Source organism: Platalea leucorodia (genome assembly GCF_965183815.1).
Source record: "Platalea leucorodia genome assembly, chromosome: 3".
Lineage (NCBI taxonomy): Eukaryota > Metazoa > Chordata > Aves > Pelecaniformes > Threskiornithidae > Platalea > Platalea leucorodia.
Window position 1 is genome coordinate 127,692,328 of NC_138825.1, and position 26,508 is coordinate 127,718,835.

At 48.5% G+C, this 26,508-nt stretch overlaps 1 protein-coding gene across 8 annotated transcripts in view; it reads left to right on the plus strand.

Annotated features, from left to right (window-relative positions):
* The window catches only part of DTNB (dystrobrevin beta), a 219,137-nt gene that overhangs the window by 67,280 nt on the left and 125,349 nt on the right, over window positions 1-26,508 (plus strand). For all 8 annotated transcript variants that reach the window (XM_082307455.1, XM_082307457.1, XM_082307458.1 and 5 more), the window contains one exon: window positions 4,704-4,828. In XM_082307455.1, coding sequence (XP_082163581.1) covers window positions 4,704-4,828 — 125 coding nt within the window. The remainder of the gene's footprint in view (window positions 1-4,703; window positions 4,829-26,508) is intronic.

Sequence of the window (26,508 nt, forward strand, 5' to 3'; positions counted from 1 at the left end):
CGAGGAATGCAGTCTTGCAGCTTGCCACTGCAGAAAGCGTGCATACCAGCCAGTGCTGTGCCTGGAGAAAGGCGACTTTTATAATATCCACCTGATCTCTTCAGACCTCCGTTTCTCGTTCAGTTGAAAAATTTATTAGAACGGGTCATCTAGAAAGTGGTGGTGGAAGTGGTGCTATAGAAACAGTTCTGGGATATCTGTATCCGTACATAATTCAGTAGTCCGCCGCTGACTCTGAACTTCATTGGTGTTTCGGAGGGCAGGGAACCCGAAAATGTAAATCTCAAATAACCAGCTCAGAAGGAAGGGGCTCCGTTGGGATGCCTGGCAGCCACATACTGAACTGTAACTCCGTAGAAGCTTCACTGATTTCTTAAACACTTACAGTAACTGGTGGCAAACGTTTCTCACAAGTTTAATTATTCTGTGCGTGATGAAAAAGAAGCAGAAACTGTTTCTGCTGAATATTTATTGATAGACTTGGGGAAAAGGTAAGTGTCCTCCCCTGATAGGCCTGGATATGTAAAAGGCTGAGAGAGCTTGCTGAAGAAGGAATCTCAGAAAGGCTATAAAATTTCAAAAGATTTGTTGTGCTGAAAAGCAGGAATTCCGCAAGAGAGCGCGCTGCGGTTGTGCCCTGCTAATGCACTCAGAACTGCAGCGCACTACTGGCATATTGCTGGGCCGAACTGATACCCGCGTCTCGTCAGCCCTTCGGAATAACGTGGAGAAGAAACCTTTCCTCAACGCCTTGGCAATTAGGTGATCGGTAAAAGGGGGAAGAAGATTGCTGTGTGACTTAACAGTTTGGAGGAAAACCAAAGCCATGAATACCTGGGCCCAGGAAGGCTGCCGAAATGTTGCGTCCGGATACAGAGCGCACAGCTCATTTATGCGCCTGGCTTTTTCTGGATCGTCAACCACGCTTACCGTCAGGCCGGTATAACGGCCGCGGCGGTGCACGTCCCGCTGAGTCACGTGCCGTGGCCATTTAGGAAGCAAGCCAGAAGGGGTTGCCTGCTAGCCGTCCCCAGGAGAGCGCGTGGATGGAGCTGGAGGCAGAGCCGCCCGTCCTTGGCTGGTTTCTACAGTTCGGCTTCTGTAGCAGAAGGAAGTGTGAACTGGTTGAAAGCCTTTGAAAATAAAGGCACACCAGATTGTTTTCCCACCTAAATCTGAAGATAAATAGGACCATAAATGGGACTCTAGGATGTGTGAAACATTTTTCAAAGTCTGAAATTATTAGTTTTAACTACTTACTTGGAGTGGAAATGTATTACTACTGGGGATTTTGCAGTGGTACATCCAAGTTCCGAACCGACTGAGGTCCTGGTGTGACAGAAGTTACAGGTACTTCATAAAACATAGTTTGCCCCCGGCTATTTGCAAATATAGATTGAAGTCAAGCAGAAACAAGATGAGCAGCTGGGGAGGAAGACGATGGCAAAAATACCTTAGTGCTAGCGCCGGGCAGGTGGGCGGTGGTGCCTGGGGAGGGTCGCAGTGGTGATGGCGGTGATGGGGAAGGGGGTTGTGTCATGTGCGGGCTGGCGGCGGCGGTGGTGGGCGAGAGGATTGTGTTGTTCCAGGGCTTTCCGTTTGCGTGCGCTGCTTTTTTGAAGGGGAGAGTATCCCGTCTTTGCAGAATGCAAGGGTGCTTACAGACGATAGCAACCAGGAAGGAGGCCAAGATTAGCGACCGTGATGAGAGAGAGGTGGTTTTTATTAGGAACTTCTAAAGTAGAACTCAGCTAATTGAAAGAAAAAATAGCTGTTTCTCAGGGACCCGAGGTACCCGTAAGAGGTGCACCTGCCTGGGAAGCACACGCTCGCTCGGCCGGCTGCGCTCTTTTCGCCATCAGCTGCACTGAGAACCATTATCAAAAAGTCAGGATCAATGGAAATTATCTTTCCCCTATAATTTCTGGAAAGTGAAGCTGCAGTGGTGGCTCGATTGTACAGCATTCTAGACAGCGCTGCATTTGTTTGACAAAATAAATGGCGGGGTAGCACAATAGAATATAGTGTTTGTTACCACGATGGGAAAAAAAAAACCCTTTAAAATAGCCTAAAAATACTGCAAAGAGGAGGTCACAGAAAAGGCAGGCTGAGAATAGATGGTCTGTGCAGAAACCAGAAGATGAACAGGGTAAAGAGTAAAGTAGGAAATACTCTAAAGGAGAAGTAGAGAACAAATGGAGAGAGAAATAAATGTGGAAATTTTCAACATGTAGAGGAATTCATTTACGAAAACTAGAATTTTACTTTTGGTATCATCACATTTGTGTGCATAATTTAAATTTTCCTGTGGACTCAGTAAGAAGTAATATAAAGATCAGATTGTGTTTTTCGTAGGATTTCAAAATAACGAAAGGCTGATGATCATCTGCAGAAGCTTTCCCAGTGAGAGTGCCATGCACTTCAACACTGTTTGCAAGGATCATCCATTGATTGCAATCTCCCAGGTTTTCTCAACACATTTAAAAAAAAAAAAAATCAGCTTACCATCCGTAAGTCTTTTTAGCGCTTACTATTTAGTGAATTAGTAAGCCGAAGTGCTTCTGAACATGCTGCTTTACAGAGCTCCCTCGAGGAGACTCGCCTGCAGCAGTTCGTTATCCTGGCATCCTTCCTGCTGGAGCCCTTGGTGAGAGGAGACGACAATCGTATACCCATCCCGAGACTCCTGCGGTGGCACTTCGATAGGGCCAAGACTTTCTGCCTGCAAAAGCCGAAGGGGATATACTGGGAAGATCAATCGCCCATTTCAGCTGCTCTCTGAAGGTCGTCGGACGGCTTGCCCTCCGTGGCCTTCATGCGTTCTGCTGCTTCACGGGTTGGCTCTGTGGGCTGATGAGTAAAAATTCCAGAATCTGAAAGGAATTAGGCTGCGACATATTGAATAATTGGTTTAATTTGTGAAATAGTATGGTCTTAATATGGTAACCAGGCCAGAGCAGGCGTTGTAAAGCAGTGTTAGATGCTGATGGAGGCATGTGGCTGGAATTTGACTGTAGCGGCCACTTGAATCTTCTCTGAGATGTACTCCAGGGAAGAATATGATCACGAGTAATTCTTTTTTTCCTCAAGACTACATTCATCAGGAATTCAGAGGCAGCCTCCATTCCTGGCTTTGAGGGTTCTCAGTTAGCATTGACTTTGAGTCGTAAGGTAATTGAAGGAGATTAATAAATCTTCAGTTAAGAACCAGCTATCCTAATATATTCTCACAGGCATCCAGCTCATCTTTCTTTTCTAATCTGAAAGGAATTTTTCTCTTTTTTTCATTGTTTTCCAGTTAATATTAGTATTTTACTTTATACTTAAATGCATCCCAGTCTGCTACAAACCATGTAGATCCACCGAGGGAACAACTGCCTCACGCATCGATTCTCCGCTCAAAAAGCCTTTATTGCCTGTTTCATATGGCTAAAGCCAAGAGGCCCAGAGTTGAAGATTCTCACTGGTTTACTAATTGTTTATTTCATTGTTAGTAAATATTAGTAATTGCTAGTAATCGCTAGTTACTAATTTATATTAACTGTAACTATATGTGTAACTCCCGTCCTGGGTAGCCTTGCCTCCTATTTAAATCAGTGTTACTCTAAGCTTTCATTTGAACGTGCCTTGAGAATTGGTCCTAATTCCGCTTTGGAATGTCTTACAGGAGTAGTAAAAAAATTACGTAAGAGTAATTAGCCCCTGGGTTACACATACGCGGGCTGTTAATGAGTGAGATCAGAAAACCAGAACTGCCAGGTCACTTCTGAGCTCCCATAAAAGCATCGTCTGGCCTCCCACATCGCTGGCCTGAGCTCAGTGGATGTAATAACATTTTAAGACTTAATTTTGTAAGTCAACATTGGACTTAAACCACATTTTAAGCGCATGACTCAGGCCAGCTATCCACTCTTGTGTGTTTGGCATCACTTGTCACCAGCCTTTCAGTCTTAGAGGATCCCAGGATGGCTCCTCCTGCGAGCTTAGCACGGCCAGGCGAATCTGTGAAAGGAAATAAAGAAACGGGGCGCTCGTATCTATCCTAACGCTGTGTTTCACCTTAGCTTTGCCCATAACGAACGAAAAAATTGGAAAGTTGTCTTCCAAAAGCAGCTGCCCGTGCAAAGGCCGGAGGGAGGGGGTGGCGCCGGCTTCCCGCCGGTTGCAGCGGGTGGGAAGGGGAGCGGTGCTGGCCGCCGGCGGGTCTGCGACGCGGGTTATAGAATCACAGGATCGTTAAGGTTGGAAAAGACCCTTAAGATCACCGAGTCCAACCGCTAACCCAGCGCTGCCAAGTGATGTACCCGCTCGCGCACCAGGTCCTTTGCTCTGCCCCTGCCCTCCCCTCCAAATACAAGGCCTGTGTTCAGAAGACGTTGGGAGTAAGTATAGGAAATCGCTTAATTGGATATGATTGCCCCGTGATTTAATGCCTGCTAGAAACAATTGCTTTCTTTCTTCATCTTACATGCTTTTGTTAAACTACTTTCATTTTTCAATATTACAGCACAAAAAAAGCCCCACAAAACTTGTTCACCTACGTAGTGTCTGTACTCATTTCTCAGGTGTGGTATAATGTAACTGGATATTTCTGAACAGTCTAGTACTCTCCGCCTTTTTGCACTCCTCTGTTATCTGATTGCATCTATTACCCTGCTCTTTGTAAACAGCCAACTCGTTTTTGTCATTCTTTTCAAAAACAGAAATCACCTGCAAAGAAGCTGAGCCATGCCATTAGTAAATCCCTTGGTTGCGTACCAAGCAGAGAACCACCTCGTCCCGTGTTTCCTGAGCAGCCAGAAAAGCCCCTCGACCTTGCACACATAGTGTGAGTACCTGTTTTAATCTCTTTTTCGCTCAATCAGTGATGCAAAGCAAGGTGTTGGTGGCTGTGTTTGACTTTGGAATAGGCTCGCGGAGAGGAGCTCTTCGATTAGAATTCTAAAGTTGCAGTGCTGTAACGAAGTGTTTCTCTGAAAAATTAGTTGAAACATATTGTTTTGTTAAGAATATCTTGTTAACAAGGAAAGAGATGCAGAACATGTTTATGTGCAGTTAGACTGAGGCCTGACTGTATACTCTACTTGCATCTATTAGCATTTCGGAGTGCTAATCAACCTTACCTTTTGCACGTCACCATATTGGCTCAGACTCTATTTTCTCGTTTATTGTAGACTAAAATTATACAAACAAAACGACGTTAAACGTATTTACTTGCAAGTTAATGTTGCCTAGTATTAGCAGCAGCAGGGTTTAGCTGAAATACCGTTGTCCTGGCGTTGGTTTGAACAAGACTTGAAATCAGTCTGCTTCCCCAGTTTGCCAGTTTTCACATCAAAAGTAAAGCCCGAGACAAAAAGACCCAAACAAATTCTGTCACTGTGTATGTATAATAAACTAAGCCTCCAAAGAGATCTGTTTTCATCTCCTACAGAGCCTTGAGAAAAAGTCTCAGTCTTTTCATGTATCTAAATTTAAGCACGTGCTATAGAGAAGAGTGAGGAGAGAGGGGCAAAGGAAAGGGATATAATTTACGTAAAACGGAGGGCTCCCATTTTCATGAGTATTGAGTAATTTGCAGTTGAGAGTAAGTGGAGTTGATGCTCTTCTGGTTTTCTTTTGACATCATAAATACCAGATGCTTCCTGAGCTGTTTTCTCTGTCACAATTTCTGAGTGGAGAACCAAGGTATTCAAATCTGACTGTCGTATAGCCCCCGAGAGCTCAGCATCAGGACGCGCTGCTTTGGCCTTGCCTCGTGCCCTGGGATTGCGATTGACTGGCTCTTCCATGCGCTCCTTTTAACAGTGGTGGCAGTCGTTAAGGACAAGCTGGAGGCTAGCTTGTCAAAATATTGGAAAGGTGAGAACTGTAAAGCTTATCGTAGTGTGGTAAACCACTGGTGTGGCTTTCTTTTGTGAAAAGCGTAGAAGATCATAACCTGACGTGGAGGAGTAGTTGCAATGCTAGACTCCGTAACAACATAGTTCTGAGCTTTACCAGTTTCTGCTTAGCTGTGTGACTGTTTTTCGCAGTTCTTGCATCACTGAATATTTACTAATTTTTATAATGCTTGCTTTAGTCCTGTGCACTGAGGGGAGTTGATCTGATTTAATGGAATATAACTGTTCTGATTTTCTCTGTGACATTGCACTCAAAAAACCCAAAAAATCTGTTCAATTCAGAGCCGAAGTCTGTGCTCTCCTAAACGGATGGCTCATCCGAGCCACAAGGACAAGGCGGTACGTGGTCCACAGCAGGAGCTCCGTGCCTTGGCCGGGAGGCGTTGTGGAGCTCGTCACCGAGCTTTAAATCCGGGTTTTCTGTAGTGAGGGTGCTGCTCAGCCCCAGAGAACACAATTTCATGTTTAACATCTTATCAGATCATGAATCCGTTCACATTTTTCTTTTCAGATTTTTCTCTGTGCTGCTTCCACGTTGAAACGCGCTAACATTCACAAGAGAAAATGAGTAGTTTACAATGTAATACTTCTATGAAAAATAAAAGAATATGTAATTGCATAAGTACGGCGTATGAAAATAATTACAGCAATGGTATTGTGGCTGCCTGCGAGAAGGCAGGCTGCAGAAACCGATCCCAAAACTACGAGCCGAAGTTTTACTTCTGACAGAGGTTACCGAGTTGGATGAATTACTTCTTTCTTTTGCTAGGGCTCATGAATTTGCTAACAGACCAAGCAGGTTTCAGTCCCCAGCTGGAGAGGGAACGGTAAAGGCAAAAGCGGGTGGCTTACTTTTGTGGTTGGTGTTTTTAATACATGACCCATTGAAGGTGCCGGTAGAGAAGCGCCTCCAAGCTCGCTTCGTGCTTCCAGTTAGGAACAGCCCGTCCCTCGGCGTCCGAGCGCGGCGTTGCCCTTGTCCCGAGGCGGCTGCGTGCCGCGGCGGGAGCCGGCTGGGGAGGTGCTGGCTGTGGGGATGGGCAGGAGGGCGCTGGGGGCGGCGGGCAGGAGCGCGGGGCCCGGGGACGGCACCCCGCCTTCCGCAGCCACTGGGACTGCTGCCCGGGCACGCTCGGCAGCAGCAAGACAGCTCGGAGACAGCTGCTCTGCGCTGCCGGCTCCAATTAAAAAAAAAAAAAAAAAAAACAAACCAACAGTGTCCCCTAAGAAGCCAAAGTATTGGGAAATACTGCCTAATGCTGCAAGGACAGCCGCAGGAACCTCAGATGATGGTCTGGTGTAAAAATAATGTAAGTAGGTGATTTATATCGAACACTAAATCACATGAAAATAAAATGAACATAGGACTAAAAAGACCTACCGGGTTTTTTATATAAGTGATATAAGATCTTTGGGGTTTTCTGTGTAAGTGATACCACTGAAATTAAAAAAAAAAAAAATTAATAAAAAAAGGCGCACAAAAAACCCCCATGGTTTTTAAGTGTGAGAAGTGACATAGCCAGCGGAGATTCTTTGATAGAACTCAACTTATAAAGAGGAATTGCTCAGGGCCAAAATAAGTCATTACTTAGGTGCCAGTGATCATGACTTGAATACATTTTTTTCATGTAAACGAGGTGCACATCAACATCTAACATGCTTTAGAGACTGTCTCGCAAAGCTGAAATCAACTTCAGCTGAGTAAATAATGTGAACGTAAAAATATTAATAACTAGGGGCAGTTTAAGAATACTTGGCCAAACGTCCCAGGGAAATCAAGGCTTGGAAGGGAAGAAAAACCAGCTGTACTTGTCAAGGGAAGGAGAAAAGACAAAAATTGGTAGCAAAGAATGTGAACTAATGGTTTAAAAGTTATCGGAGAAGAGTTTTCGGGTTGTGGTTTGGCAGGGGGGCAGCAGTTGTGCGACACGCCGATGGCGGGATGCTTTCCTTCCAGAGATCACCCAGAAGGACGTTGAGTTGCGCTGTCTACGTTTTCAGCCCAAACTGCGTTCTGAAAGAATTGCTTAATTTGGGTCCTTGCTGCTGGTTGTTGATAGGTCTTGGAGCACTGGAAAGTTCCCAGGGCACTGGAGGAGAACTCATATGATCTCGTTCCCTTTTCCAAGGCGGGGGAGCGGGGAACGAAGTCAAACAGGGCAATCTCTGACATGTTATGTTTACCAACACGACTTGGATGGTGAATAAAATAATTGAGCAGTAGATAAGCTATTTTGTTGATCAGTAAATAACTCATGCCAGTCAAGCATAGGCTTTTGGCAATTTGGTGTAGTCAGACTCCGTTTGTATCTTTTTTAATGAGATTCAGTTTGATTAATAAAGCGATATTGTTGGCATAATGCATTTATTTTGAGCATTGAATAATTTAGGAAACAGCGATCGATACGGCACATACACAGCAGACTGTATGTAGTTCGTTGTCCTCGATACAGCTGCTGAGCAGGGTGTGTTTTCAAGGGGAGCCCTGCAGAGAGCAAGCCTTGCCTCTGGGCTCTTGGCGTTGGTTCTCGTGACCCGGAGGAAGGCGTGTGTCACCCCACTGCTGACGGGCTAACAGGCAAATGGGAAAAGTATTGGAGGAATGAAGATTGAAAGGACGGTATGCTGGGCAGAATGACTCAAAAAAAAAAAAAAAAGTTGGAGGTCGTGGTACGCAGTTGGCTGAATATGCATTTTTAGGGCGATTTTGTGGCCAAGGATGCTGACGGGATCGGAGAGCGCGAAGAGGAGCGGTTACCCGCTGCGCTCGGGGGCGGCGGGGTCCTTGTCGGACAGCTCGGCAGCTACAGCCCCCACAGTCGAGACGGACGTTGAGAGACCAAAGGCTTTGAGAAGGTCAATGAAAATGATTAAAGGGCTGGAAACAGATAGGGGAAAATGCATAGCTTTACATCCAAAGACTCAGGTAATGCAAGCATAACACACAGAGGTTAAGGAATGATTTGATATTTCCAAAAATAGCTACCCTAGAGAAATCAAATGTAATCCCAGGCAGCTTTAGCGGATAGGCTTAACAAAAGACACAGACCAGAAGTTGAAGCTAGACAAATTCAGAATAAAAATATGAAATACGTTTTTAATAGTGAATGTAAGTAAATAATTGTTGGAATAGATTACCCAAATCAGAAGTGGTGGAATTTCCACCACTGAGACTTTAAAACCAAGAAGAGAGAATTTTTAAATAAGAATTCCAGTCAGTCTTATGTTCTGTGTTTGGCAGAAGCTCGGTTATTGCAGGGCTTCCTTACGGCTTTACGAGAGATGAAAAATGCATACAAAGATGTTAATGTCTCGGAGTCAGGAATGTTACCGAATCCACCGCTAGAGCACCGTACATACGCGTGGTAAGGCAATTACGGCTTTGCTTTACTTACATTTCCAGAAATAAGTGACTGTTTCTGAAGCTACCTCTGCCTCTCTTTACCTGCATCCCGGCAGCTGTGCTGGGTCAGGAATAGAACAAATGGAAATTCTGCTGTTTCTCGCCATTTCGGTGCATTCTGATTCTCTCCCTGCATCCTGCTCCGGATTGTAAGCCGTGCCGGGGTGGGAGTTCCCTGGCTGCCAGGAATTCTGCGGGAATCGTGCTCTCTTTTAGGGGTCTGGAGCCCCCAGGCTCCAAAGGCTGCCCCTTTTTTAAGGAATTGCAGTCTATAGCATGGCAAAAAATGAATAGGCATTAAAAAACTCTTCTTAGTTTATATTAGATAAAGGAGAGATTGTATTTGGCATGGATCGATTTTTGTGGGAGGAATCGTTTAAAGTTTTCCTTCGCTGCGGTGTTACTGCAGGTTGTAACTCGAGCATTTTCCCCTGGCTCCGGACCCATCAAATGCACACCCCTCCCATGAAAGCCTCTATTTTAAAATGTTATCTGAGGCGGATCCTTTCGGTGACACAACCCTGTCGCACAGGACGTGAAAAATTACCGTTCTGAACCAAAATAAGGATGCCAGCAAAAACTGCCACTGCCAGGACCGTCCGGCAGTAACGATGACCACGCCGGGGTGTTCTGTGCTGTTGCTGAACAGTCGTTCCCGGTGGCGCGGCGGCTGCTGCGGTGACAGATGGGCTGCGTCACGCTCGGCTATGGCAGCCGGTGCTGCCGCCTCGAGCTGCTCCTCCGCCGCCACGGGAGATCTCGGCGGCAGGACGCGGCACGTGTCGCCTCCGCGGCCGCTCCTCTTCCCAGCTCGGGGGAGCTCAGCGTGGCGCCGGCGAAGGTGGGTTTGCGCTAACGAGTTGTGCCGCGGCCGGTGACAGCTGAAGAGGAAACGTGCGTCCCGCTCCGGTGGCTCGCAGAAAGGGCGTCTGCCTGCTGCCAGTCTCTCCAGGTGACAAATACTGCGGAGAGGTAAAGGACTATGGATTACTTCAAATCGACTTCCTTATGCTGGAGGACTGGAGATGCTTCTTGAAGCCTTCAGCAAATAAGTGAAAGTGGGACGAGGAGGCGTCTGTAGGGATTCACAAAGCGTCCGTGCTCCCGCAGGCAGGGCTGACGAGACATAAGTCAGGGGCCATATCGTGCTCGTGTTAACGTGCTTTCCTCGTGGTCAGCCCAGGCCGATATCGTGAGGGAGTAACCTCTGGTGTATGCAAGTTGCCCCCCAGAAGGGACGCTGGGGGCACGTGAGTTTTATTGATCGCCCCAGCGAAGCTGGCGAGCCGCGTAGCTCCGAACCGCTGCCGGCTGCAGCAGGCTGCTGAGGCCGCGGGCCGGTAGCCGGGTCCCCGGGCCGGCCTCCGCCACCCCGGCTGATCAGCAGTACTGGCCTGGCGCTCGGGCGTTGGCGGCGCTCCGGCAGTGCCGTCGCAAGCCCGCCTCTGGAGTCCCAGCAGGGCCTGGGCGCTGCAGTCGGGTCGAGGCTCAGCCCTTCGGAGAGCTGCCGGGGCAGGGGAGAACGTGTGATGGCAGCAGTAATACTTGCTAATGTTTACTTCAGTACAGTGAAGGGGGGGAAATACTCTGCTCTGGATGCATGGGAGATGATGTGGCTGACACGCTAGCCAGCATATGTATTGCATATATTGTATACAGTGCGATGGAGCCATGCCCCGGCTGCTGAGAAAGCACCATTTCTCCTTACGATGGAAGAGCGGTGTAGCAGTGGGGTCTAACTGGGGAAAACTGCCTGTGGACTGGCCGCTTGTTCTTCCTTGTTATGTTATTTTATTTGCATGTCACGTTAAGTTAGAACGTGAATTACATCCTGTTTCTAGCAAACCACCACTTCGTAGGTTTACCCGGGTTCAGAAGACGGAGACAACAGATTTAACTCTTTGAGAAAGGCGGAGATGGCTGCATTTACAACAGAGCATGGTTCTGCGTCGCCTGCTGCCCGCAAGAAATGACAGTGGCCTTTTTGTTCTCCGCCAGCGGTGGTATGACCGACCTGGGAAGACATTCGGGTTTGACACTGAACATATTTCCTCCCAGAAATTTTTGCAATGATCATGTGTGAAAGGTTTGCCTTTGCACACGAAAATAGATTTTGTAAGATCTTTGTGAAGAGTTATGGTAAGAAGGTTTGCAGGTTACAGAGGTGTTTCTGGACCACCAGATACACGTGGCCAGAAGTTTTATCTTGTTTGACAATTAAAAAACCTATTTATTGGCTGTTCCCTTCTTTTCCCCACGAACACTTTCGCAGGCAGCAATGACTTGGGTCTCTCTCATCGCTTCAGCTCAAAGCCCCGGCGGGAGCAGTGACCTGGCAAAAATCGCATCCCTTCATCTGCTGCTGCTGCTAGGGGCAGCTCTGCTGAAAAGCTTGAAACATAGGTGGGTTACAGTGGAAACCAAAACCTGATATGCTTACAAAACCGCCTGCTTCTTAGCCTCTGCAGTGCTCAACAGTGGGGCTAAAACGTCGTTAGCTAATTTAGTGAGTCTGCTTTTGGCGGAGATCATTTCTCCGTCTTGCAGTTGCCAGAAGGCTCTGAGGTTTAGAGGTGCCGAGGCACCCCGTTGTCTGAGGTACGGTCCAGCAGCGGTGCTCACCTGGCTCGAAGGAGATGCTCGTGGGCCACCCAGTGCTCTTTCCCCAGGAGAGAGACGGGAGAGGAGTATACACCGGTGGTGCTGGCCACCGGCTCTCCAGTATCGTGGCCCCCTGACCCTGGGCATCCTTCAGCTGTGGCTACCACGTGATCTTTGGCTATCAAGTTAATGTTTTAACTTGTGCATTACTCTACATCTGTTCGTCCTTTTAAACTGCTCCGTTTCAAATATCTCAAAAAAAAAAAACACCCCCCGCAAGAAAAATAATGTTGTGTTGAATTTTGTTGAACTGTACATAACTGCCAGACATGCCCGTTGCAAGAAGTTACAGAGCAAACCAAAATGCTTCACTGTTGTCTCCTGCACGGAAACCCTCAGGAGCCCAACCCCACCCTATTTTATAGTAAATTTTATGCATGACAGTTGTGGTGACTTAGGGTTTCCAGCCCCTCTCAGGCAAATCCATCCAGCCTCGCTCAGTGCAGTGACACTCCTCTACGGAGGACCATGGACAAAGGGAATCCAGTGGATTTTGTGTATTGGGATTTTCAAAAAGCCTTTGAAAGGATAATTTGCCAAAGGCTATTAAAGAAATGAAGTTACCACGGGATCGGAAAAAAGGTCTCTCGACGTGCTGAGAAGTGTCGCAGGTTCGGGGAGCGGCGGGCAGAGTTCCTGGTCGGTCTCGGGCGGCGGGCGGTGCTGGTCCATGGGCCGGCGCTTTCTGGAGAAGCGTTTTGTGCGATGCTACAGGCGGCCGTGCCGCTGGAAGGCCTCGCTCTGCATCGCGGCAGGGACTGATCTGAGCAGCAATATCTGTGTACTCCTTCGTCCCTGAGAGGAGGCTTGTCTGTCCGACGGGTGAACGTCGGTGAAAACTGCAAGCAAATCACAGGGTTTTTCCAGTTAAGGAAGCTTTCTGGAAACCCTTCCTGTAAAAGCTTTGTGGCCTCCAAAACCTCCAAGAAAATATAGATCCTTTCTCTTGGAGTCAAGGGTTGTTGATCCAAATTGGTTTCTTAAATGTACTAAATAATATCTAGATGAACACGAAGGAAAGGAAGGAGAAATATGCTTAGGTTGCCAGTATTTATTGCAGACGTACATCAAAGATGACTTTTCATAGAAGTTAAGGTCAGAAAACATTAAATAAGCTGGTCTGACCTCCTGTATCTCATTGATCATTAAATGTCACCACCTTCCTTCTCTACTGAGCCCAGTAATTTGTATTTGGGAAAGGTTGCTCTCCGTATACGGCGCTCGCTCTTGATTTCCAGAGCCTGTAAAAGCCCAGTTTCTCGAACAGCGGTTTGTTTGAACGGCTAGTCTTCTTTCAGTTTGATACTTGTGGTTTATTTCCATGTTTTTCTCTTAAGCTGTGTTCCGTTTCCAGCCCTCGTTTTGTTTTTATTTCTCTACTAAACACTAACACATTGCCTTATAGATATGCTCAAGGATCAGCTGAGCTCTGCTTCCAACAAATGGCCCTCACTGCCCACTGTGGGCTCTAATCCTATTTTGTAGTCACCGCCTTTGGAAGCAGAGCGCTATTCTCTGAATCGACTCTGCATTTTTATGCCCTAGATGTATAATTTTACATTTGGCCTTGTTTAAATACAGTATAATATCAAAACAAAGTATTAAAATACAGTTTATCAAGGCTCATTTTCTGTGTACTTTGAACCCATAATTAAAAGTCTCAAATCTTTTACAGTAGCTGTAAAAAACCCACCAAGAGCATTTAATTTCAAAGATTACAAACTGACAGATGTTTTTGAGATCTGGCAGTCCTTAATCCATTTTAAAAGACTTTGTTGATATTAGGGAGTTGATATTCTCAGTTTTGTAGCAGTAAGCAGTAAACTTTACGGCAAATTCCCGCCTCTGCGGTAGCGGGTCCCGCGGCGGTGGTGCGCGGCGCTTCCGCCTGGCGCCGGAGCAGGGGTAAAAGGTGGTTCCTAAAGCGGGAGGCTCAGGGTGGGCAGCAAAATCGGTGAGGCCGTTGCTGCAGCGCCCGAACCCTGAAGTTGCACGAGGGAGCCGTCGAAGGCACCGGCGTGAAGCGCAGCAGCCGGAGCTTGCTCTGATCTGGCGGGGGTGTCTTGCCGCAGCGGGTGCACGGCCGCACCGGGCGCACGGCCGCACCGGGCGGCTCGGCGGGCGCTGCTCCAGGCGACCCCAACGGCTGTGAGACAACAGCAATCGGTGCGATAGCGTTTTCGGGGTTTAGGATATTTTTCCCTTGCAAAAGGGAGTTGAAAGCGTGCCCGCCCTCCCTGTAATACTCCAGCACCCTTGGCGTAGCCGTGGTGCTGCTCGGGCCCTGCCAGCCGGAGGAGGCTGGAGCGGCTGCAGCGTGGCGGTGCCTGGGACGCCGGGCCCGGGAAAGGTCCCACGGGTGGCTCGTGGCGATGGGAAGCGAGGAGGGAGGGCGAGGGCAGGGCCGAGGGAGCACCCGCTGGCCCGTCAGAGCTCCTCGGTCTCACCCTGCGTCGGATAGATTCGGACTAGGCATAGGGAGGAAATTTTTCACGCCGAGGGTGGTGAGGCACTGGCCCAGGTTGCCCAGAGCGGTGGGAGATGCCCCATCCCTGGCCACATTCAAGGCCAGGTTGGACGGGGCTCTGAGCACCCTGGTCTGGGTGAAGATGTCCCTGCCAGTGCTGCTCTTGGCAGCAGCAGGAAAGGACAGACCCAGGTTCATCTTTGGCCAGGGTGGGGAGGATGAGGAGATTCCTCTTGCACAGGGTTCAGTGTCCTGAACCTGCAGCGTGTGAATTATTGACAGACAATTCCCCTTGATTACCGGGAACGGGAGAGAGAGCAACCCGTCACCGCTCTGTGCTTAATGGATGGGAAAAAGATAAACTGGATAACTGAGAGAATTTTCTCTCTCACCTGCGGCAGGAGTAATGCGAAGAAAGGAGAGCACGAAGGCCTCGAGCTGTGCGAGTGCCTTCCTCCTCCGTTGGTACGGGTCGCAATCCGGAGTAGCCAAGAGAAACTTCTGCTTTCTGCATTGGGAGCTCCGAGTTTTTCTCGTTGCACTGTTGCGTGTCCGTGTGTGCACGCACACCCACACACAGGCGAGTCGGTCTGGTGTGTGCCTACCAGTGCACAAGTATACGTCGCCCGCTTTCTTTTTTTCTCTGAACATTTGTACTGGAAGCCATTCCAGTCCCCGTCCTTCGTGGCCACCGTCCCTGCTGGCACACGTGATTAACAGCCTCCTGCGGAGCGAGGAGCTGGGTGTTTACCCCCTCGGGCTGACGAGCTCAACGTTCCCCGGCCGTGGCCAAGCGCGCTTCCCGCCAGCCCGGCGTGCGCACGCCGGCGCTGCACCGCCCGTCGGAAGACGGACCGGGAGCTCGGCTGCGGGGATCCCGCTGCGCCCGCCGGCGCGCGGCTCAGCCAGCGTCCTTCCTCGCTCCCGCCGGTGCCCCCGTCATCCGAAGGAGGTGATGCGAGACACCGAAAGGCATAGCTTAATTATCCTCGTCGGGCAGGTGCTTGCACGCGGTTGTGAGGCCTCGGCATCCTGTTGCTTTTATCTGTTCCCATTTTTTGAAAGTTGCTGTGTTTCCCTAAGATCCGCGTAAGCGCTTGGCATGAATATATTTTGCTGGAATACGATGGCTTATTTTTAACTTTCATGCTCATTCTGTCACTGCTGAGGAACGGTGTCTGCTTCTGTCACATTATAGGCATTTTTTACCAAAATTACATAAATATACATTTACAAAAATGTAAAGCTGTTTAACAGAAGACAGATGACATCTTTTTTTATAAAAGGGTTATAAAGTTAAACGTGTTTGAAATGCATATTTTCCTTGATTTTGGTATTCTGTTAGGTTTTGCATTTGAATACACCACCTGCTACACTGAATTTTCCTTCGTTTCCCAGCAAAGGAGGCACGTTTCTAGATTTTCTGTAGTCGTCTTGATCGTTGCTTCTTTGGGATTAAAATGCTTTTGGGGATCTCCACATTGGTGGTTTCATTTGACTGATACCCCACGCCCATTTTCTTAGACTTAGGCTGAAATTCGTCCCCGGCGCGCGTAGCAGGTTGGACTCCGGACGGTGAAGAGCTGCCTCGCCTGCGAGAGCCCCGCATCCCGCGCCGGGAGAGGGATTCTGCCTGGATTTGCGTGCTTTTCTTGGGCGCGAGCTGTTTTTGGAGGACACGGCGTTGGTTCCTAAGTCGTTTTGCTGCTTTACGCGGGCAAAGCGTTTGCCTGGATTAACAGGGAGCAGCTCGCCACCGATGTCGCCACGGCCTCGCGCCCCGGGGAGCGGCGGCCCTCGCAGCCTGGTGGCCCTCCGAAGGGCCTCGGTATTTACTGCGGGCTTTTCTTTCTCCTGAAGCGTTTTGGCCACTGTCGTAATTCAATCAATGAGAGTTCAGAGCAGCAAGGCTTGGATGATATGCGTGTTTTGACTGTCCTCATTCTCCGTGACAGGACAAAATTTTTCTTTGTTTTGAATTCTTGTTGTTTGTTCGCGCGGTAGGCTGCGAGAACGCGCGTGTGCTGCTGGCTGAAAGCTCTTCTCGATTTCAGGCTGGTAGACGGTTACTATGAGATTATCCAGCAAAATGAATAGGAACCTCCAAGTGGTGGGATTATAATTCTGGGTTTTTTTTATTTTGAATTCTTGTTTGTTCATAGGGTGCCTCAGTCTCGCCACGATCTTTTTACAGTATCAGTAAGCAGCTCTGCCCTGGTCCTCGGCAGGGCGATGCTGGCAGGGCTCTGCGTTACGTCATCGTGTTACGGGGTATCGTCAATATTTACTTAATAATAATGTCACATCTTATAATACTTGTATTCACAGTCACGTTCTGGAAATAATGCTGCTATTCTGGGACAGAATATGGAGCATTAGTTACAATTCCTTTTATACTTGAAAAAGGAGCTGAGACCTTTTTTTAATGCTTAAGCTATTGACGCTGAGGCCAAATACATTTCAGTTAAGAATCTACTTTTTATGATCAAGATAGTAACGGAATAATCACCCAAGGGAATTTGTTGTGACTTTTTCTCTTTGATGCCTTAGATCCAAACTTGTTGAAATTAGGCTTTAGACAAACCTAAATACCTTGTCTCAATGCTGGAGTAAGTGGGTGAAATCTGACTTTTTGGGGTTGTTTTTATACGCAGGAGGTCAGATGACGTGGTAGAATAATTTCTATTAGACTTACAATTTATGAATCACGTATTCATTTTTCTTTTAGTTCCAGATGGGCGGGGGTTGCGTTGTCGTGCCTGTCTGCTGGTTCGATCCGTGCTCTGGTCGCTCTTTATTTCTGTTCCCTCCTCTCCGCCGCTCCTCCCGCCACGTTTCCGCGGTGGCGGTGGCTGCTCCGGGCCCCGCTGCCAGTTACGAATGCGGCAAGGATCAAAGTCTTAGATTTACTGATGTTGCTGAAGCCTGGGATCCTGTGGAAACAGGGCGAAGTCCGGTCCACTGCAGGCTTTAAAATCACAAATGTCTGTATGGCGAAGAACTAGGGACCTAGAATTTTACAGGGGAGAGTCTTCCTCTAAAAGCAGCGTTCTCATCTCAGCGGGGCGTTTCCTTTGTTGTGCTCATGGTGCTTGATGAATATTGCATTTTGAAGAGGAAGTTTTGCATTTTTATATTAATTTATTCAAGGGGAAGAATGTAGTGAAAGATGAAGTGTTGTTTGCTTGTTAAAAAACTTTACATATGCGTCAGCGTGCTGCTTCTGGCTGGTAGGGCACGTCTCCCTTCACCTTCAAACGGATCAAAATGGGTTAGAGTTAAAAAAAACAACCAACCAACCAAATCCCCAGTGCTTTTGTAGCTGGACCATTCCTCCTTGACTGCCTCATCCAACCTCACAGCGTTTTGTCGGATAAGATACCTTGTGCCCAGGAGATGCTGGGTCACGTGGCGGCCCCGTTGCCTTAGAGACGGCGGCGCACCGGGATGCCGCGCATCGGGATGCCAGCTCGGCGGAGGACCGGAGAGCCGCTCGCCACGGCCACAAAGGTTTGCTGCCTCTGCATTCCTCGCCGTTTTGCTGCTTTAGCCTGCGAGCGTTAGCCAGGGCGTTGCACGCTGTCGGGATCCAGGCGCGCGTTGCTAAGGCAGAGTTCGCTTCTCTGAAGGCTGTTTAAGACGCAGCCCTGGGTTTTTGCGGCGGTTTGCGGGGAGCTGCTGCGGACGAGCGAGAGGGACGCCGGCGCGGAGCGGCAGCCTGGCCGGCTGTTGTAAGCGGATCGCAGGAGCGGCTGGGAGCGGGACGCGGCGCGGGGCGTCTTACGGGGCAGCCTGCCACGATCGAACGCTTCCTTTCCATCTTTCCCGTTAGTCGTTTTTGAACAGGGCAAGAACAAAGTCATTATGAAGTAATATCTCACTTGATGTCGTTTGCAGTAAGAATTATTATTAACAGCTCATTCATACCCATGTGACGTTTTAGTGGAAAACAGCAGAATTTACCGTGGCGTTTTGTCCTGATAAGTAATGCGCATATTGCAAACTGCTGGAAATAAATAGGCAGAATAACAAACTCGTGCTTGTGTCGGTGTCTCAGACCCGTTACTGCTATTCCATTTACATCCTAGAGGTAGCAGCCAGCTGAAGAATGCTCTTTAATGTTTTTGTTAGAGATGTTGGATACAGATAAATGGGCTGTTCTATAAAAAAAACAGTGAAGACTTCATTTTTGAATCGCTCAGAAACAATACATTGTCTATATTTTCAGTAGGTGTTGTTATAGTGCTCAGGGATTTATTTTCCTCAGTACTCATCTCTGTAAAATCGCAAATATCTGTATATATTTTCAGGTTTGTGATTGGTTTTTAACTTCTTAGCATGTTTCATCTGTTTCTGATCATCTCAACAGAAGCATACACCTTAAACTGTTTTTACATTGCTACAAACCCCGTGAAATTGAAATAGTCTGTTCGTCGTTCCTGCTGCTAAAATAACCTCAATGTGCAGTTTTCCGGAGGACGGAGCGAAGAGCTGAAGCCTTTGAGCCCCCGCGGCCGGGTGCGGGGCGGCGCGAAGCCCGGCCGAGCGCCGGGCGCCGGTGCCCCAGCGCCGGCGATGAGGCAGGTCGCGGAACGCTGTCGTATCCAAACACGTTTCAAATGTTTCCCTTTGGCAAATATTTAGGCTGCTATTTTTGGATTATACGTTTTTAACCTAAATTGTTGTTGGATTGTACGTTGTTAATTATTTTTTCTGCCCTCCTTTGCATCAGGATAGCTTTTGGCTGGTTTACTAAGTGGCATTAGGAAAATTAGTCACAGCTAAGAAACAGATGTAAAAGCTCCGTAAAGGCATGCAGAAAACTTAGCTCAAAATTCTGAAGGGAGGCAGAGACCACATTTCTCATTCCTAGTCCACAAATAAAAAACCACTCTTGAATAGTATAAGAAGGGGAATTGGCTGTTTTCTACTGTTTAAAATAACAAAGAGAGCAAAGGAGTAATAAACCTGTAATGTTTACGTGTCAATTTTCTTGAAAGTTGCTCACACGATATGCACCGGCATGGGGTGGTGAGATCCAATTTAATACTACAGTTCTTATGTTCCCTTTTTATAGGGAAAAAAACGGTTGGCTCAGCACACCCATGGATGCATTTGCCCTTGGTGCTCTCACTGGAGAAGCGTTAGCAGCTATTTTTAAACAATTCCTAGTTTTTTCTTATGAATACGCCGTCAGAAAGTGGTACGTTACAGTGAGGAACTGCCGACAGCCGGCTGGTGCTGGGACTGGTACCGAAGTTTGTGCGGAGGGGCCGGTGCTTCCCGAGGGGCAGCCAGCTACGCTGCCCGCGTTGCAGCGCGGTGGTTCCTCGGCGGGGCTGCGAGCGTCCCGCCAGCTGGGCGGCTTCGGGGACGGGCGACGGGGCGTTCGGCAGCTGTTCTCGGCCGTGCCGGGACAGCCACAAACGTGTTTCCGTTCCCGAGTTTGTTTCCTCTGCACAATTAATTGGTTTGCGTGTCCTGTAAACTCCAGTTATCCCATTTGGGGTGTTTCCTTCCCTGCTCGGAAAAGAAACGGGGAAGGACCAGAAACGTAGATCTCGCTTCTTTACTGAAAGTGCACTTTGACTTTAAACAGCCTTTCTTTTTTATTTAACAGTAGAAATAACGGGTAACAGTTTCCCACTTTTTGCTGGAGTTTTTTGGTATTTTATTGGGGGATCTCAAAGGTAACATCAAAGCTCGAGACCGGACCCGACTAGCTGCTCTTCCTGGCTCCCCGCCGAGATAAAATAATTGCTTGAATAGAACAGAGGTGAGGTAAGAAGGGATACGAATTCTCCGTTGCCCTGTGGCCATGTCTACGCTCGTCTGGGAGCCGTGCACCGAGCCGGAGGAGCTTCACCTTGACTGCAGCTGTAGAAGGTCTCGGCAGCCGGGCTGGGGCGGCTCCTGAGGACACGGCTCCATGAACCGGTTCACCTGTGGCAAAGTCAACCCGACCGATTTTTTGAAAAGCTGCATCACATAATCCCCAAGTGCAATTTAGCCCTGTTTCAACAGCAGCAAATTTCCTTGGGATGCATCGGAGCTAAATTTGTCGCGCTTTTAAACGTCTGTTTTTCCGGTGCAGAGTCTGGGTTTTTTTCCGACGCACGACCCGCTCATTTCCCCGACGATGCCGCGGCGTTGGGTGCTCCACGCCCGTGCCTTCAGCTTTGTTGCTCCGTTCACGTATTCATAGCTTCCAGTGCCGGTACAGCTGTGCCTATTCAACAGAAAGAAGCGGTTACAGTCCTTTACTCCTGCCGTTCGATGGGGCCGTTGCTTGTGCAGGAGGGCGAGTCGCGTTCCGCTGGGGCGCGCGCAGCACGAGCGGCGCGGCAGTCGCGCACGCTCGCTGGAGAAAACTGTTGTGCCGCCCTCCCTAAAAGAAGAATTGGTCTCTGTGCGAGAGCACAGCTGGGACAAAACTGAGATGCTTTGGCTGCGAGTGCCCGCGCGACAGAATGCCCTTTTTATTTGAAAGTGAAGAAACCTACTCTGAAATGGTTTCAGAATAGAAATAGAACTCGAACAATTCGACTCTTTTTGGAATTTTCTTATTGTAGCAGCATATTTTAATTATCAGGGTTTCCTGATGTAAAGCAGAGTAAGACTTTTAAACTATTTATAGAATCATGGAATCGTTAAGGTTGGAAAAGACCCTTAAGATCATCGAGTCCAACCGTTAGCCCAGCACTGCCAAGGCCACCACTAAACCATGTCCCTCAGCACCACGTCTCCCCGGCTTTTAAATCCCCCCAGGGATGGGGACTCAGCCCCTGCCCCGGGCAGCCTGGGCCAGGCCCTGACAGCCCTTTGGGGGAAGGAGTTTTTCCCAATACCCAACCCAACCCTGCCCTGGCGCAGCTTGAGGCCGTTCCCTCCCGTCCTGTTGCTTGCTGCTTTCCATCCTTCACCTCCTTTATAAGGAGGGAGGAGGTAGTTTCTTGTTTCTTAATCCGAACTCCTACCCAAGATTAAAAAAACCACAAAACCCACTAAGGAAAGATTTAATATATTTCTGGCTTGTGCATAGTACCTCTCAAAAAATATTTAATATTATCAAATATTCTCCTACAAAAGTAGCCAGAAACCCTCCTCTGTTTTCTCAGTGTAAGTAGTGTTCCAGCCCGGTTTTCAGCCTACGGCTGGAGTGCAGTCAGCATTTTGAAATCTTGCCTCCTAAGTCCTCCTGCCAAGAGAAATCAGGAACCTTGGCCTCGATCCCCGAGCCCGGCCGAGCTGTGCGTGGTGCGGGATTGGAAGGCGGCTGCCCGGGGGCGAAAGCTGGCGGCTTGGCTCCGGCCGGCGCCGCTCCCTGGGAATTCTGCGGGGCGCCAAAGGCTGCTGCACACACGGCCGCGGGCCTGGCCCCGAGTTTCTGGTGTATCGCTGGTGAAAAGGAAAGAAAAGCCCAAAAGAAAAAGAACAAACCCTTCTTAAAACGCAGCGATTTTATTTCTGAGGTCTGCTTTGCATGCTCTGCAGCATCTTCCCACTGCCTTGTTCAAACCTTATTTTGTGACTATGCAAATTCTCTCTTTCTGGGATTTCATCCTACAGTATATTACATGGAAAGAAGGTGCGGTGTAGTAGAAAAACAACAGTGTGTTGCATTGGCGTGTCCGTTTGCAGGGACCGGCTCCCTTGCAGCATCTGGCGGTGGGTTGGTGGGTGTTGGAGCGCCCGGGCCTCAGCCGCCTGCCGCCGCGCCAGCTGGAGTTTGCACATTTCGCCTCTTGCATTTGGCTGCTGCTTCTTACGTTGGTGCCTGATGGGGCTTTTGTGGCATAGATTTGTCCTCCATCGTTGTAAGAAATCCCATATATCCAAGGCAAGCAAATGTTTCCAAAACTTTTCCTGCTGTGAGGCTTTTCCCTCACATTTTTGGGCAAAAGAGCTCAGAATATATACACAGATGTTACTGCAATTAGTTCCTAATTCAGCCTTCGTGAAGTCCAAGTAAATCATCGCAGGTATTTAATCTGAACCACAAATACAACAGAGATCAAAAGATTTCTTGGAATTGCTTCCTGTGCAAAGGAAAAAAACCAGGTATTTCACAAGAAGCATTGCGGTTCCCGGCGCGCAGCCGGCGCGCAGCCGCGGCGTGGCTCGTGCGCTTTGTTGCGCTCCGGTCGCGGCAGCTTCTGCTCTTTGGATTTCGTTACGTCTCTGCTTGTGTACTGCGGTTTGGTGTTATTAGAAATAAATCAAATTAGTGTGTGGGTTGCCATCAAAGCACCGCGTAATTGTCTGCTAAATAGGAGGTTTGGAGGTACGATTCTCGCTGTGAAAAGCATGTTTTCCAGCTTTTCGTTGTTCCCGTGTTTCTTTGCTGAACCATCCCTGCTTTTCGGCCTCCCTCTTGAGCGGCAGTTCCTAAAATTGAGTGTAATTCCATTAGTACTCTTGCGGAGCCAAATGCAACAGAAACCCCTGGGATCCCAGAAACCGCTCTCTGCTTTCGCACGTGGTTGTTGCACGTGGCCGTTCTGCTCCAGCATCCTGCCAGCGACGCTGCCTTAGCTGCCTGCCGCGGACCCGCCTGCCCTTCGCAGTCGTTTTCCCAAGACGAAGGCTGTTTGTGTCCCCAGTCTGTTAATTCTGTGAAAAAGGGTAATTCTAGCACCTCTTCCTTTGCTGTCGCTTCTGAACTTTGATTTTTCGTTATCAGCTATTGCATTTTTAAATAGGTTTTCCTTTTCTTCACTCGTCTGCCTTCAGTGCCTCCTATTGAATAGGTGTATTGATCTTATATTCTACTTACTCAGGCATGTAGGCAGAGGGAAAAGGCAGCAGGAGATCGTTATTTAGATTTGAATAATAAATAATGGACCTTATTTATGGTTTTGGTTGTATATAATACACTGTACAAAAGAAGTAATTCTTTCATTTCCGCCTACTTAATGATAGGTTTTGAGTAATTAGAGGATAAGAGTTCATACAGCAAATAACAGTAAAAGAATTGCCCTCTTAAACAGTAGAATAAATTTGTTCAGTAGAGCGAACGCTGGACAGAAAATTCCCCCGTCTCGTGCTCGCTGTTATCGAGTGTATGGCGTGGCCTGCTAACGTCGGAGCTGATGGATTTCACAGCAAGTGGGTATCTGACCCAATTAACCTCCAGAAGGCTTCCAAGTAATTGCTGAACTCTTCGGGCACGTAGAGTGGAACAGCCAGGACGGTGTTTAAGTAAGAGGTCGGAAACTGGTTTTGCCTGATCTTGTTTAACCGTTGCTCTGTGGACTACAGCTGGAGCTTCAGTATCCCGCGGTATTCCACAATATCCCTGCCTGCTCATGCCAGCCCTCCTCTTGCAATTCAGTGAAGGCCTACATTGCACATTAGCCCATGTTGTGTACCCTCTCCGCCCCGCAGCCCCGGCCATTTGCACACAAAGCTCTGAAATACCTATCAGGGTGTTCATTGAAGCTCTGTTCTCTTGCCTAGCACGGGTTAAAGCTTTCACTTGTAGACATTCTTTCACCTACACCTATTTGGGAAAGATAATAGCCAGTGCTTGTGTAAAGTCGGGCCCGAAGGGCCGTTATGAAGTGCGTGAACCTTGCGTGTTCTGCTCTTCCCAGCTGCTTGCTCGCCACTTGCTTCCTGAGCGCGCGTAGGTTTCTGATCACAGAATATCTCAGGTTGGAAGGGACCCATAAGGATCGTCGAGTCCAGCTCCTTTGATGTTGGCGAGTACCTTGGTGCAGACCGCTCTGTTTCTGCAGATCATCCCAGACCAGACTGCTCAAAACCTCTGATGCAGAAAGGGAAGGCTGCCTGATTTTGGATGAATTATGTGAGGGCAGGTGAGCGCTGGCAGAGGTTGCTCAGCGGGGTGGTGGAGTCTCCGTCCTTGGAGATATTAGGAACCTGACTGGGCAGCCTGCTGTGGCTGATCCAGCTTGGGCAGGGAGGTGGGACTAGGTCCTCTCAAGAGGTCCTTCCAACCTCAACGATTCTGTCATCGGAAATGCCCAGTTGCAGGAACCAGCTTCGAGATGCTGGGGGCAGGGTGATCAAGCAGTGCCAGAAATCGTCGGTGAGCTCGCGACTGTCAGTTCCCTGTCCGCTACCGCTGGTGCGAGGGCTTTGCCTGGATCGTTGCTGCTGATCAAAACCATCCTCTGGCAGATTTCTGGTTAAATGCGGTGCGGCTTTGATATCAGAGGAAAAACTGAAGATGCAAAGTGAAAGCAATAAGCCCTCGATCAAGTCACGGCGCTGCATAGACTGTTCCTTTGAACGTGCCTGGGACCATTCTTTGCCAGTGAAGCCAGCTGGCTCTGAACCGTCACATCCATGCTATTAATCTTTCTTACCTTCCAAAAGAGCCTGGCTACATCTGAACTGCTTACTGGGAGTCATTCCTGGCTCCTGGTAACTCCCAGACTACTCCCAGGAATTGTTTGGGAGAGAGCTATTTGACTCAGGCCAAAACTGCGCTAGGGTCTGCTAACAATTTAACCGTGCAGATGATCCCATTCCAGGATATTGGAAGACTCCCTGGCACCGTTTCATTTACTAATATAAGTGGGGCCAAACTGGCTCTGGATCAGGCCATCAAACTATGTTCTCGAAGATTTGTGGGACATGAACTGTAGGAACAGTCCGAAAATGAGGCATGCTGGAGCGGGCTCTAGATCTTTAACTCAGTAAATGGTATTTCCCATTTTTATTATTTTTTTTTGAGAATTTGCAATGCACGGGGGGGGGGGGGGGGGGATTTTAATTGTATTATCCATATCATCCTCATAGAGCATTTTGCATGCAGTAAAATGGCTTTATCCTCTTTCAGTGAGGGAGGAAGCTCACCATTTCCTTGCTCCCTTGGACCTTCTCCCCCCACTCCACCCTTCCCTTGGTCATTTAGATCCAATGATCGCTTTGCCAGAGTGAGTAGACTCGTGTGGTTGCTAGCACTAGACCTCGATGGCCAGGATACGCTTTCTTTTCATGGTTGTGTCTTGTGCCTTTTTGTCCTGTGGCAGTGCCTGGCATCGTACCAGGTAGGGGAGAGACACTTCTCCTTAGAGCAACCCAATGTCCTTGTCCTGCACCAAACGTGTACCAAATCTTCTCTTATTTGTGACAGATGGGAAGGTTTCAAACAGGAGGAGAGGTGAGATTCTCGGGCAAGGTGCATTTCAAGTGTTTGTCTCTGTATCTGTCTTCCTTCGCCGCTGCTTGGTAGGGTCTTCAGTCAACCAGCAAAAGAGTCAATCTCCTTTATACGCTAACCTGCAAGAGTATGTCCTCCTCTGGCTTTTGGATTATTACAGAGTAAGACTGGCCGGAAAGGAAGCTTAAAAACAAAACAGTAGCAGTAGATCCTGTATCTCGTCGTCTTACAGATAAACAAGACCTGCTGGAGTAACAGGAAGCACAGGCAACCCGCTCATCATCTTTGGTGTGAGTAACGTCCCTGTTCTCCCAGTAAAACAAATGACGTCTCATCCCAGCGTCACGCGTAATAGTGCCTTTGCTGGTGTTGATGAACCTACCGGTCTGTGCGTAACGACAGCACGACAGCCTTTCTGAACGAAATGTGCACATGCGCCTTCTGGCAAACAAAGCAGCAAATTCCCGAGTATCAAAAACACGTTACCTGTTTTGTGAAATGCACGAGTTAAAGGTTCTGGTTTCTCATAAATCAGTACTGTAACAGCACCAGCTGAGATGCAGTCACCACGCTGATGTGCACAAGGTAGTAGCGATGTGATAGCCAGCTCCTGGTGCTGATATCAGCCTGCTTTGGAAGTGATATTGCCTCATCCTTATTTGCATCCAGGTAATGAAGGGGCAAGGTAATCTCTACGTACGTCTCTGTAAAACGCTCTCTCTTCTTGTGACGGTACCAGAATTGCCATCGCCTCTTCCAGGTTGGTGTTGCGATGGGATCCTTCCACATTAGACTGCCCTTTTGAGCCGGCCTGGGCGAGACCTTCTGGTCCTCGGGCACAGACCCGAAGTACCTGCAGCCGTAATACGTGTCTGCACCCTGTGAGCTCCCCTTCAGGAGCCGTCCCCGCCTGCCAGTGACCAGAAATTGCTGCTGAAAT